General features: G+C 48.4%; 1 protein-coding gene across 2 annotated transcripts in view; it reads right to left on the bottom strand.

Moving 5' to 3' along the window:
- SLC22A15 (solute carrier family 22 member 15) overlaps positions 1-11,378 on the bottom strand; it is a 49,240-nt gene extending 37,862 nt beyond the window's left edge. Inside the window, exons 1-2 of one of the 2 annotated variants that reach the window (XM_060236803.1) lie at positions 11,209-11,378; positions 1,831-2,046 (exon numbers count right to left, since the gene is read on the bottom strand). In XM_060236803.1, the coding sequence (XP_060092786.1) occupies positions 1,831-2,046; positions 11,209-11,295 (303 nt within the window). In that variant the 5' untranslated portion in view covers positions 11,296-11,378. The remainder of the gene's footprint in view (positions 1-1,830; positions 2,047-11,208) is intronic. The other variant, XM_060236804.1, reaches the window with a different exon arrangement.
- Positions 11,379-13,392: the final 2,014 nt, after the last annotated feature.

Raw genomic sequence — 13,392 nt, 5'->3', positions numbered from 1 at the left:
TCAAGCCGGCTACCTGAAACACCAGCTTCCGCCAGGATCGAACTCAGGTCGTGAGCAGAGCTTAGGACTGCAGCTTTACCACTCTGCGCCACGGGGCTCTTTTAGCACATTGATGGTCAGTAACAAAAACCTGGCTAGCCCAGGCCGCCCCGATCTCATCAGATCTTGGAAGTTAAACAGGGTTGGCCCTGGTCAGTATTTGGAAGGGAGACCACCAAGGAAAACCAGGATCTCGCATGGAGGCAAGTGATGGCAAAACCACCTCTGAACATCTCTTGCCTTGAAAGCCCTGTGGCGTTATAATTAAGATGCTACAACTGGTGGTCAGCAACCAATTTTAGATTGTCAGTCTTATACTGCAGCGGTCCCCAACCTTTTTGGCACCAGGGACTGGTTCTGTGAAACACAATTTTTCCAGGGACTGGGACGGGGGGGCAGTGGTTTCAGGATGATACAACTGTGCACTTTATTTCTATTAGTTTGGTGTGGTGGGTAAGTGTGCGGACTCTTATCTGGGAGAACCAGGTTTGATTCCACACTCCTCCACTTGCAGCTGCTGGGATGGCCTTGGGTCAAACATAGCTCTCACGGATTTGTCCTTGAAAGGGCAGCTTCTGTCAGAGCTCTCTCAGCCCCACCCATCTCACAAGGTGTCTGTTGTGGGGGAGGAAGGGAAAGGAGATTGTGAGCCGCTCTGAGACTCTGAAATTCGGAGTGGAGGACAGGATATAAATTCAATGTCTTCTTATAATTATTACCAGGGCTTTTTTTGAGAAGAAACGCACAGGAACGCAGTTCTGGCTCGCCTGGTGTCAGGGAGTGTGGCTTAATATGCAAATGAGTTCACGATGGGCTTTTTCTACCCAAAAAGCCCTGCGCGAAACAACAGCGATGTCAGGGGTGTGGCCTAAAATGCAAATGAGTTCCTGCTGGGCTTTTCCTACAAAAAAGCCCTGATTATCACTACATTGTAATATACGATGAAATAATTATACAACTAATAATTATTATACAACTAATAATTACTACTAACAGGTCATGGCCTGGTCCATGGCCCAGGGGGTGGGGACCCGTTATACTGGATAACATGACAGATTTGGGGAGGATGGAGGTTGTGCTACTTAATCCACATTGCTGGGGAGAAAAACTGCAGAGACGTTCTTGCTTGGATTACAATTAGAAAAATTTCCAAAGGAAGACAGGACTCTAATTTGGTACTTGCAATCAGCTGCTAGGACATTGTATGCGCAGCTATGGAAACAAGAAAAAATACCAGAGAAATGGGACTGGACTATGGAAGTTTTATCGCGGAGTGAAATGGACAAACTAACTAGAACGCTAAGAGACTATGACTTAAGAGATATTCAAAAAGGAGTGGAAGAAATTTAAAAGGATATATGGAGAAAGAGTGGAACGTAAAAAGACATTGGACAATTTTTTAGCATTAATGGGGGGGAAAAATATATGTATTGAACTTTGATCAGTTAGAAGTACCTTTAGTATTGAACTTGAATCTATAACTCCGGGGAAGTCAACATTGGAAGGAGGGGGGATTGTAATGCCATATGGGTTAGCACTGAAAATTTAAAATTAAGATTTGTAACCATATGTTATCAATAAATTGTTAAAACACACATTGCTGGGGAGAAAAAACAGCCCAACTATCTTCTGTTCCTTTTTTGAAGGAGGGAAGCGACTCTTGCGAACTCACGTTCACACAGAAGACCCTTCTCGGATGCTCAACCCAGCCATCACCATTCCTGGATCACAACACCAGCTAAGAAGTTTGACACCTGCAGGCTGGCTGCCACAACTCTATTGTTCCATTACCTCAGAGGCGATTGACGTAAAGCTGCTGCTGAAGTGAACGTGTTTGTGGACTTCGCTGCCGTTGGCGGTCAGCAGCCACTTCCCAAACGCTCGTCCTTCTTCGCTCACCGACTGGTTGCCATGGCTCCAATTAGCTGAGATCCTGTCGAGGTCCCAGTGGTAAGGAGGTGTCGCCCCCACCAGCGCAATGAGGATGGCTTCGCTGGCGACGTAGAGCTGAAACAACACAGGACGGGCATCAAGATCGACATCGGACAGGCAGCTACTGCCGGGCGGTCGAAGAACCAATTCCCTTGTTCCAGCGACACAATTGCCCAAAGGCTCTTTGCCTTCCAGATTAGACTCGATAAGATGAAATGTTGACAGGCTCTTCTGGTACCTCAGCTTCAGAAACATTACTCCCCTCTTGTCAATTCATGTTATGATAAGGAAGCGCTAACCAGACACACAACTGGCACTTACAAGACGAGTGTTTTATTCTTGTCTCCCTTGCCCCAAACCATTTTAGATCTTTGTGCTTCTTCTTTCATCTCAGAAGTTATTCGCTGCAAAACATCCTGCCTTCTTCGCCCCCACCGCAAACACACCCTTTTGGCCAACCTCCTGAAGTTTGCCAGTGCTGCTCCTCATATTCCCATACAATATATTTTAATACTGTACCATAAATGATAAATAGTCCTTTGAGCCCAAAACACTGACCTGCATACAGGTAAGCTTTCTTTCTTCATGAGCCATTCCGCTGCCTCCTTACAAATGGCCCTACTCTGGTTCTGACTGGATTATTATTACCTCAGAAGAGGCTGTCCGGTACATTATTCTGTTCTCAGTCTCCCCTCTACCAAGCAGGAAACATTATGGCTCTGTGGTAGAACACCTGCTTGGAACACAGAAGTTCCCATGTTCAATTCCTGGCATCTCCAGCTAAAAGGATCAGGTGGTAAGTGATGGGACCCACTATCCGAAGAACTGCTTAGACAGTGCTGACCCTGATGGACCAACAGTCTGGTTCAGCAGAAGGCACTCGGGGTGTGCATTCGGCAATATCTGAACCAAAAACAATAACCCAAAAATTATTCTTTTAGCCAAATGTACATTTGAGTATCTTTTTGCCTATCTGAAATAGCCAAGCCCCCAAACTCCTCAGGAGTTTTCAGGACAATCAGATGGCCAAAGTTAATGGGTGTTTAAAGGGATTTCAGTCTCTTTAAACACCTGGGTGAACTTGCAGCTTGGAGAAGGCATTTAAAGGGACAATTAGCCCTTTAAATGTCTTCAGAGTGAATGCTCACCTAGCGGGAGGGATTTTAAGGGATAGCTAGCCTACACTGGGAATAGGTAATACTAGCAACATTCGTCGATAAAAGGCTGTGGAATGTCTGTGTGTGGAGGGGGGGAGAGTTAAGTGGAGGGAAAGTCCGTCATTGCTGCAGACAGGGCTTGGGGAAGCGACGGAGAAATGGGGGAAAGCTACCAGGAAAATAGTTAGGCTTACAAAGGAAAAGAACTCAAGACAATCCAATATCTAGGGGTGTGAAAGGGATCAAAATGAAGGACTAGAGCAGGTATCCTGTGTTACCTTAGGGAAACAGTGAGTTAGTGACTTGTGAGGGGGATGAGGGAACTACCCCAAGAGACACACTGACCCTATTTCAGTAGGCTGAGACTGTTGTGGTTAAGCAGGAGTTCCAATTAAAACCATTCTTTTCTCTCTATATATAAAAGATACACCCCGTTAGTACAGTGAAGCTGGGGTGGTGGTGAACCTGTAACCGTTTGAAAGCAGATTTCTGCCTCCCTTGCTGTAAACAACCAATATTTTATTAGCTTCCTTGCTTTATCCACCAAACCACTAAGCACTGAGCCCTTCTAAGGAAGAGACAAACTCATGTTTTTGTGTTGTTAAAGGAAGGTGTTGGCGTGGATCACTGAAAAAGGTGACGGGAGGAGGAGGAGAAATTGACGCAGACTCCAAATCTACCTCCCTGGCTTTCTCTACAATAACATGTAATCCAGCGCAGTTCATAATTTAAAATTACCTTACTGGCTGCTTGCAACCCATACCAGAACCAAAACCAACCCTGCCGCTGCTACTGGACAGGGTGGGTGCGGAGCTGAGAACGCACCTGGCTGCCACAGCCCCACCCTCCTGCACTGTGCATGCCTAATCCCAGTCCACTGCTGTGGCAGACACTGTGCGTAGCTGTTGTAGGAGAGCAGGGTTCTTGCACCAGCTCACAGTAGGGACACATAGCCTGAGTAGAGGATAGAGGGTCTGAGGTCTACCCAGCTGGCAGAGGAGAAGAGCCAGACCGGCGTTTGTCTCCTGAGATGGATCTCCTGAAAGGAGTTCTAATCAGAGCAGTGATGGCAGTAACAAAGTCTGGCTCTCCTCAAGGCAAGCGGCTATTGTAAGTGTGCCCAACAAGAGGGCAGAGAGATGTAGCCTTTGGCCCATGCCACCACATCTGAGTTATGGGGTCTCCCATCTGGGTGGAGGAGGAAGAGGAGGATATCAAATTTATACCCCACCCTCCACTCTGAATCTCAGAGGGGCTTACAATCTCCTTTACCTTCCTGCCCCACAACAGACACCCTGTGAGGTGGGTGGGGCTGAGAGAGCTCTCCCAGAAGCTGCCCTTTCAAGGACAACTCTGTGAAAGCTATGGCTGGCCCAAAGCCATTCCAGCAACTGCAAGGGGGGAATCAAACCCGGTCCTCCCAGATAAGACTCCTTGCACTTAACCAATACACCAAACTAGAGCTGAGAATGGCTGCAGACTTCGTCAGTACGGCTGTGTAAGTGTAGAGGTAAGACCACTCTTTCTCACCCGCGCTGACATTTATCCCTGGTGCTGGAGGCAGGCTTGGGGCTAACGGATACTTGTTCTTGAACCAGCGCGCCCATTTCAGGCTATCATTTGGGAGTTTTAAAGGGTGCATCTTACTCACTGCTCTACACTTACAACTTCCAGCCACCTTTTAGTCTTTACTGGCACCGTAACCACAAGTCGACGCCAGCGACCACTGTCTTCCTTCGTTGAACTGTGCAAGAGTAATTGCTACCCGGCCACACAGACTTCTTGCTGTAAATCGAGAATACGAAACATGCCAAAGGTGAGCCATTTTAAAGATGGAGCGGCAATAGCTTCCCTGAAACCATTCGCTCCTGCATCTCAAAGACATGTTCTTGTTTCAGTCTGACGGTTCATGCAACGTACCCTCCTCTTCCCCAGGGGATTGGCCTGTGCTCTGCCTTCATCAGAGGCAGCCAACCCTCCAAGCGGATCCCTTGTGGGAAGCTCTGCAGGCCCCGTCCTCCTCTTTTCTTGCAAAAAGGTAACTCACCCCCCTCCTGCCGTTTCTCTTCCCAGTGAGATTTCAGTAAGATCGCAGATTTATACCCCGCCCTTCTCTCTGAATCAGAGTCTCAGACTGACTTACAATCTCCTTTATCTTCTCCCCCCACAACAGACACCCTGTGAGGTGGGTGGGGCTGAAAGAGCTCTGATAGCAGCTGCCCTTTCAAGGACAGCTCTGCCAGACCTATGGCTGACCCCAGGCCATTCCAGCAGCTGTAAGTGGAGGAGTGGGGAATCAACCCCGGTTCTCCCAGATAAGAGAGCTCTGGCTGACCCAAGGCCATTCCAGCAGCTGTAAGTGGAGGAGTGGGGAATCAACCCCGGTTCTCCCAGATAAGAGAGCTATGGCAGACCCAAGGCCATTCCAGCAGGTACAAGTGGAGGAGTGGGGAATCAACCCCGGTTCTCCCAGATAAGAGAGCTATGGCCGACCCAAGGCCATTCCAGCAGGTGCAAGTGGAGGAGTGGGGAATCAAACCCGGTTCTCCCAGATAAGAGAGCTATGGCTAACCCAAGGCCATTCCAGCAGGTGCAAGTGGAGGAGTGGGGAATCAAACCCGGTTCTCCCAGATAAGAGTCCGCACACATAACCACCACACCAAACAGGGACCAATACTTGTTATGGAATTTTCCCCTACTGATTCCACACTAGCCTTTGTGCTGGTCTCATTCTCAGCTCTCGAGCTTGCAATCGCAGGGAGCAAGCAGGGAACACGCAGCCCTGCCCCAGAGATGCCAATGCAGAATTCGGAAAAAAGAGCCACCATGAGGAGCCCCCCCTCCCACAGAAGCAGGCAAGTGCTAAGTGCGGAATTGGTCCTTATCTTATTTAATTTGCTTGTTTTATGGTCATGCATGTGCTTTTACCAGCCCTGACCTGGGATGGCCCAGGCTTAGCCCGATCTCATCAATCTCAGAAGCCAAGCTGGGTCAGCCCTCACTAATATTTGCATGGGAAACCACCAAGGAAGTCCAGGGTTGCTCTGCAGAGGCGAGCAATATTAAACCACCCCTGAACATCTCTTGCCTTGATCTGGATGGCTCAGGACAGCCCGGTCTTGTCAGATCTTGGGATTAGCCCTGCTTAGTACTTGCGTGGGAAACCACCCAAGAAGCTGAGGGTCGCTACGCAGAGGCTGGCAATGGCAACCCACCTCTGTTGGTCTCTTGCCTTGAAAACCCCAGGAGGGGTTGCTGGAAGCCTGCTGCAGCATTATTTATTTAGACCATTTATATCCCGCCCTTTCCTAAAACGGGCTCAGGGCGGATCACAACATTCTAAAAACAGTATAAAGCAACAGTCAAAAACCAAATCGATGTGATCGATACAGTCCGATAGATCATAATAAGTTATAACTCTATAAACAGATAGTGGCTCAGTTGGGCACACGTATAAACTGAGAGTCTAAAACAGTAGAATCAAATTCATGTTACAGCTGAGATGGTACGGTAGCATAGCGTCAGCCAGCGGAATGGCACTTCCGTTACCATGTGCTTTTTATGCCGTGGGCCGTCTTAAAGAGTATTCTGTGTACAGGTAAAATTTTGGAGTAAATGAATTTGACTAAATAGAATGGCACTTTCTCAAGTAAGGTTAAAACCCCACTGGTCAGCTGTCTGTCAGGGAAGGAAAACAAAGAAGCAGTCAGTACCCCCCCCCACCCCCGCCCTTACACACACACATACAAAAGACCTGGGTAATTTTAACCTACTTGAAGAGACCCTGGCTGTGAGCTCAGGGAAGGATCGATTTATAAGGCCAGTTTCCACCTGCTTCCCGCCCTTGCTAGCCCCCAGTCTCACTGTTAATATCATTAACTGAAATGACAAAGGGACATTATCCTGCAATACACCCCGGGAAGTAACTCCTGTTGAACTTGGTGCAACCAGCCCCATTTGCAGGATCAGGAAAGTTAACACACTGAGAGAATCATTTGGAGAGGGATGCTAAGAACATAAGAAGAGCCCTGCTGGATCAGGGTGATGGTCTATCTAGAGACCCAGGGGTGGCCAAACTTGCTTAACGTAAGAGCCGCATGGAATAAATGTCGGATGTTTGATAGCCGCAAGACAGGAAGGAAGGTGGAAAGAGATGGGGGGAGGGGGGAAGAGGTGGAAAGAAAGCAACTTTAACTTTAATGCCTTCTGCAAGCTACTGGCTAGCTTGACTTGGAGAAGTGATTTAAAGAGACAAATGCTTTCCCCAAGCTGGCCAAAGGGACGGTGGGGGCTTTGAGAGTCACAAGCGGCTCCTGAGTCACAGTTTGGCCACCCCAATCTAGTCCAACATCCCGCATCACACAGTGGCCAACCACTCTCACTTCTCAACAGCCAACCACAGGGCAGAGAGGTCAAAACCTTCCCCTGATAAAAACATATGAAGAGCCCTGCTGGATCAGTCCAGCCTCCTGTCTCACACAGTGGCCAACCAGTTCCTCTGGAGAGCCAGCAACAGGGCATAGAGGCCAAGGCCTTCCCCTGATCTTGCCTCCTGACTCTGGAGTTCAGAAGACTACTGCCTCTGAATGTGGAGGTTCCCCTCAGTTACCATGGCTAGTAGCTATTGGTAGACTTATCCTCCATGAAGCTGTCTAAAAAAGGTCAAGGTAGTCCCCTGTGCAAGCACCAGTCGTTTCCGACTCTGGGGTGACGTTGCTTTCACAACGTTTTCACAGCAGACTTTTTGCGGGGTGGTTTGCCCATGCCTCCCCCAGTCATCTACACTCCCCCCCCCCAGCAAGCTGGGTACTCATTTACCAACCTCGGAAGGACGGAAGGCTGAGTCAACCTGGAGCCGGCTACCTGAGTCCAGCTTCTGCTGGGACTGAACTCAGGTCGTGAGCAGAGGGCTCCGACTGCAGTACTGCAGCGTTACCACTCTGCGCCACGGGGCTCGTGCAAATCTGTCTACTACCCTTTTTAAAACTGTTTATTTCTGTGGCCATCACTACAGCTTCCGGCAGCCAATTCCACATTTTAATTACTCTTTGTTCTTTACTTAAGGACTCATCAAAGGCAAGGCTGGCTCCACCATCTTCTAGTGCGGCAATACACCTGCCATTAGCAAACGCCACAGCCATTTTATCTAACGCAATGATTGATCGGAAAGCTTAAACTCCCCTGAGGCAAAACCACGTGGCTGTTGCCTTCCAGAAAGCATACTGCGCCGCCACTGGGCACATTTTACAGATGTAGCCCAGTAAACTTACAATGCAATTCTATGCAGAGTTGTGCCGGTCTAAGCCCATTGACATCAATGAGCTTAAAGTGGGATAACTCCACAGAGAAGGATACTGTGTCAGCATGCTGGTTTTGAGTCCAAATCTCTCTCCACACCCCCAATGGGATCAGTTCTGTAAGACCCAAGGTCATCTGGGGGGTCACACTGCTGTTACTGTATTGATACTGCATTTTCCGTGCAGTTCTCTCATTTTGCGGGTAGTATGTATTATTTATGAACTTAATTTATAGAGCGAAAAAGTATTGGCAGATGATTCAACAAGAGATCTCTAAGATCTTGGGATACGAATTTAACAAAGTTGCAGAGACTTTTCTGTTGGGATTACAAATGGAAAAATTTCCAAAAGAAGATAGAACTTTAATCGGTACTTGCTCTCAGCTGCTAGGACATTGTATGTGCGGTTGTGGAAGCAAGAAAAAATACCAGAGAAATGGGATTGGATTATAAAAGTTATGACATGGAGTGAAACGGACAAGTTAACAAGAACCTTAAGAGACTATGATTTAGAAGTATTTAAGATGGAGTGGAAAAAGTTCAGAAGATACATAGAAAAAGAGTGGAAAATAAAAGGACATTGCACAATTTTTGATAATGATTAAGTACAAGAGGGAGGAGGATATTAATTTTGGTTCTTATTAATTAAGGGTACCTTTAATATTAATATTTTAAGTATATAACACTGGCGGGGGTCAAGTAATGGGGGAGGGGTGGGTAGAAAGTAATATATGGGATAGATAAAAAAGTAGTTATTAATGATGTAAGAAATTGAAATTTATTTAAATATGTTACCAATAACATTGTTTGAAACATGAACTTAATTTATAACCCACCTTCATCCACAGAGACATAAGGCACATTACACAGCACAAAGGAATGCAATCAAATAGAAGAAGACTGTAGATTTATACCCCGCCCATCTCTCTGAATCTGAGTCTCAGAGCGGCTCACAATCTCTGTAGCTCCTTTACACCACATTTGTCAATTCTGCCCTTGCTAACGGGGTGGCCAAACTGGAGCTTGGGAGCCATGTGTGCCTCTTTCACACATATTGCGTGGTTCATGAAGCTCCCCCCCCACACACACACACCATTTCTCTCTTTAAATCACTTCGCCAAGCCAGCCGGCAACTTAAAGAATGCATTTAGAGTTAAAGTTGTTTTCTTTCCGCCTCTCCCTCCCTCTCCACATCTATTTGCCTTTCTGCCTGCTTTCAAACATCCCCTCCTCCCTCCTCACACCTGCTCTCAAACATCTGATGTTTATTCTATGTGACTCTTAGAGCCAGTTTGGTGTAGTGGTTAAGTGCGTGGATTCTTATCTGGGAGAACCGGGTTTGATTCCCCACTCCTCCACTTGCACCTGCTGGAACGGCCTTGGGTCAGCCACGGCTCTTGCAGAGGTTGTCGCTGAAAGGGCAGCTACTGTGAGAGCCCTCTCAGCCCGACCCACCTCAAGGGCGTCTGTTGTGGGGGTGGAAGGGAAAGGAGATTGTGAGCCGCTCTGAGACTTTTCGGAGTGGAGGGCGGGATATAAATCCAATATCTTCATCTACCTCACAGGGTGTCTGTTGTGGGGGAGGAAGGGAAACGAGATTGTTAGCCGCTCTGAGACTCTTCGGAGTGGAGGGCGGGATATAAATCCAATATCTTCATCTACCTCACAGGGTGTCTGTTGTGGGGGAGGAAGGGAAAGGAGATTGTGTGCCACTCTGAGACTCTGTCCTTGAAAGGGCAGCTGCTGTGAGAGCCCTCTCAGCCTCACGCACCTCACAGGGTGTCTGTTGTTGGGGGAGAAGATATAGGAGATTGTGAGCCGCTCTGAGTCTCTGATTCAGAGAGAAGGGCGGGGTATAAATCTGCAGTCTCCTCCTCCTCTTTGCAGCAAGTTTGGCCACTTCTGCTATACAAAGACATTCCATCAGACCACTGCACAGCCCGTCAAGGTGAGCATTGCCTGCTCAGTCTGGCCGTGGCACTCCAGGGTCTCAGGCAGAAGTCTTCCCCATCATTTCCTGCCTGATTCTTTTTAAACTGGAGATGCCAGGGATTGCACCTGGAACTTTCTGCCTGCCACCAAGCCACAGAGAGAGAACGCTCTAGCAAGAACGTCTGGGAAGACACCGCCAGCCTCTGCGCATCTGCAGAGCGAGATTCTGAAATAACCTTCGGATTTCCCTTTGGATCAAAGGCAGAAAAGATTCCAAACAGACTCCAAACTCCCAATAAAAGCAAAACGGCAAAGAGTCCAGTAGCATCTCTAAGGCGCTAAATAATGCAGTTTCAATCCACTTGCGGCTTAAGAGTCACAAATTTTACTGTGGCATAAGCTTTGGGGAAACGCAGCTCTCCTCATCCGATTCTGACGAAAAGAGCTGTGTTTCTCGCAAGCCTTGTGTTGGTCTTCGAGGTGCTTCTTTACTCTTCTCCGTTTTCAAAAAGTTTTATTCGTTTTAGAAAAAAGTCAGGGATGGGAAAAGGGAAAATAAAATAAAAAAAAAACCCCAATACATTCCAGTATTATTTTGCATAGGAATACTTTCAAAAAGCTTAATCCTACAATAATTTCTTTACATGCATTGCCCCCTACTATTTTGTCTGACTCTTTACTCTTTTGCAGCAACAGCCTAACCTCTGGAGCTGTGCCCTACTAAAAAGCAAGAGCAAAAAGGAAGGGTCTGGGGGGTGCCATGGAAAGGCGGGGTGAAGACGGGGGCTGCTTCCGAAGGCTGGGCTGGTGGAGCATCTCCAGCGCCACCCCTCCCTCCCACCCCCGCCTCACCTGCAGCAGCGCGGCCAGCAGGACGCAGAGCCACACCTGGAAGGGCCCCATCTGGCCCACCACGGGGAACGCCTCTTCCACCTCCATGGCGGCGGCGGCGGGGGCTCCAGGCGCATCCCGCTCTCCCGGCAACCGCACCTGACAGGAGCTCCGGCGACGTCACCGCTCCCAGGACGAGCCCACCGCGCAGGCCCGGCACGGAGCGAGGGCGGCGCGTGCGCGTTGACGAGGCCCGCCAGGCGAAAGCCACAGGAGCGAGGAGAAGGGAAGGGAAGGGGTTGCGCGTGCGCAGTTGAAAGAGAAGCGAGGGGCTCGCGTGCGTAGGGCGCCCGGCTTCGCGGGGGGCGGCTCTTGAGCCGCGCTGATGCGCGTGCACGCGCGAGCCCGCCCAAAAACAAAAAAAAAAGGAGCGCTTCAGAATTTAGGGTTACCGTATTTTGCATTCCAAAAAATGAGGACACATTTCCCGACTGAGTGCTTCAAGCCAAGTGGTGACAAATCTCCTTTTAAATACCCCTCCTGTTTAAGCGGTGAGAATTGCGACTGACTAGCAATACTCCCGTCGAAGTTGTGCAAAAACTCTTCTTTGTGAGCGGCAAACCCTATGCCAGTCCAATCCTGATTGACGTTTTCTCTTCACCCACCCCCTTTTAAAAATCTAGCTTGAAGAAGAGGGCTGAGCTAGGGTTGCCAAGTCCAATTCAAAAAATAGCTGGGGACTTTGGGGGCGGAGCCAGGAGACTGGGGGTGGAGCCAGGAGACATTAGGGGTGGAGCCAAGATCAAGGCTGTGACAAGCATAATTGAACTCCAAAGGGAGTTCTGGCCATCACATTTAAAGGGACGGCAAACCTTTTCAATGCCTTCCTTCCATAGGAAATAATGAAGGATAGGGGCACCTTTTTGGGGCTCATAGAATTGGACCCCCTTGTCCAATCGTTTTGAAACTTGGGGGGTATTTTGGGGAGAAGCATTAGATGCTATACTGAAAATTTGGTGCCTCTACCCCAAAAAACAGCCCCCCCCAGAGCCCCAGATACCCGCGGATCAATTCTCCATGATTTTCTATGGGAATAAATCTCCATAGGGAATAATAGAGTTCCCTGCAGACATATCCCTCCCCTCCCCCTGCTTTCTGACGACCCTGAAGCGGGCGGAAGGTCTCCAAACTGGGGGATCCCCTGCCCCCACCTGGGGATTGGCAACCCTATGCTGAACACGGAAGTCTGCACCCTGTTGCACCGCAGTTGGGGGCTTTTTCGCGGAGGCTCTCGTTCTAGTGACTCTCCCCCAAAGGAGCGTCTCTTTGCCATTGAAAGAGATCCAATTCTGGTAGGCTTACCAACAGTGTTCCCTCTAAGCTGAGTTAGTGTGAGCTAGCTCACAGATATTTTTTTGGCCTCCTGCTCACACATTTTTGTCTTAGCGCAGGAAAAATTAGTCCCAGAGCAAACTTAATTTGTGCAGTAGCTCACAACTTTAATGCCACAACTGCGAGAGGCGTGAAAGGACTCACAACTTTAAATGCCAGTAATTCACAAAGTAGGATTTTTGCTCACAAGACTCCATGGCTTAAAAGAAACATTGTGAGCTACTGGTGTGAGCTGCTGCATCAATTAGTTTGCTCTGAGGCCATTTTTCCTGAGTGAAGACAAAAATGTGTGAGCTGAAGGCTTAAAAAACTGAGCTAGTTCTCACTAACTCTGTTTAGGGAGAAGACAGCTGACTAGGAATATTCCTAATTTCCCAACCCCACATTTGCATCAGGGTTTTTGTTTTGTTTTTAAAGAACCCTCCCGAAAGAGAGCATGTCCTCTAAAAAGAGGACATCTGGTAGCCATGTTCCCTCTAAGCTGCAGAGTCTTGTGAGCAAAAATTCTACTTTGGGAGCTGCTGGCATTAAAGTTGTGAGCGACTGCAGAAATTAGTTTGCTCTGGGGCTATCCTTCCTGAGCTGAGACAAAAATGTGTGAGCTGGAGGCTAAAAATCTGTGAGCTAGCTCACACTAACTCAGCTTAGAGGGAACACTGCTGGTAACCCTACCAGAATTGGATCTCTTCCAATGGCAAAGAGACGCTCCTTTGGGGGAGGGTCACTAGAACGAGAGCCTCCGCGAAAAAGCCACCAACTGCGGTGCGACAGGGTGCAGACTTTCGTGTTCAGCACTTCTTCAGGTTAGATTTT

The sequence above is a fragment of the Heteronotia binoei genome, chromosome 4 (genome assembly GCF_032191835.1).
Source record: "Heteronotia binoei isolate CCM8104 ecotype False Entrance Well chromosome 4, APGP_CSIRO_Hbin_v1, whole genome shotgun sequence".
NCBI lineage: Eukaryota > Metazoa > Chordata > Lepidosauria > Squamata > Gekkonidae > Heteronotia > Heteronotia binoei.
This window is presented reverse-complemented; position numbering and strand designations above follow the sequence as displayed.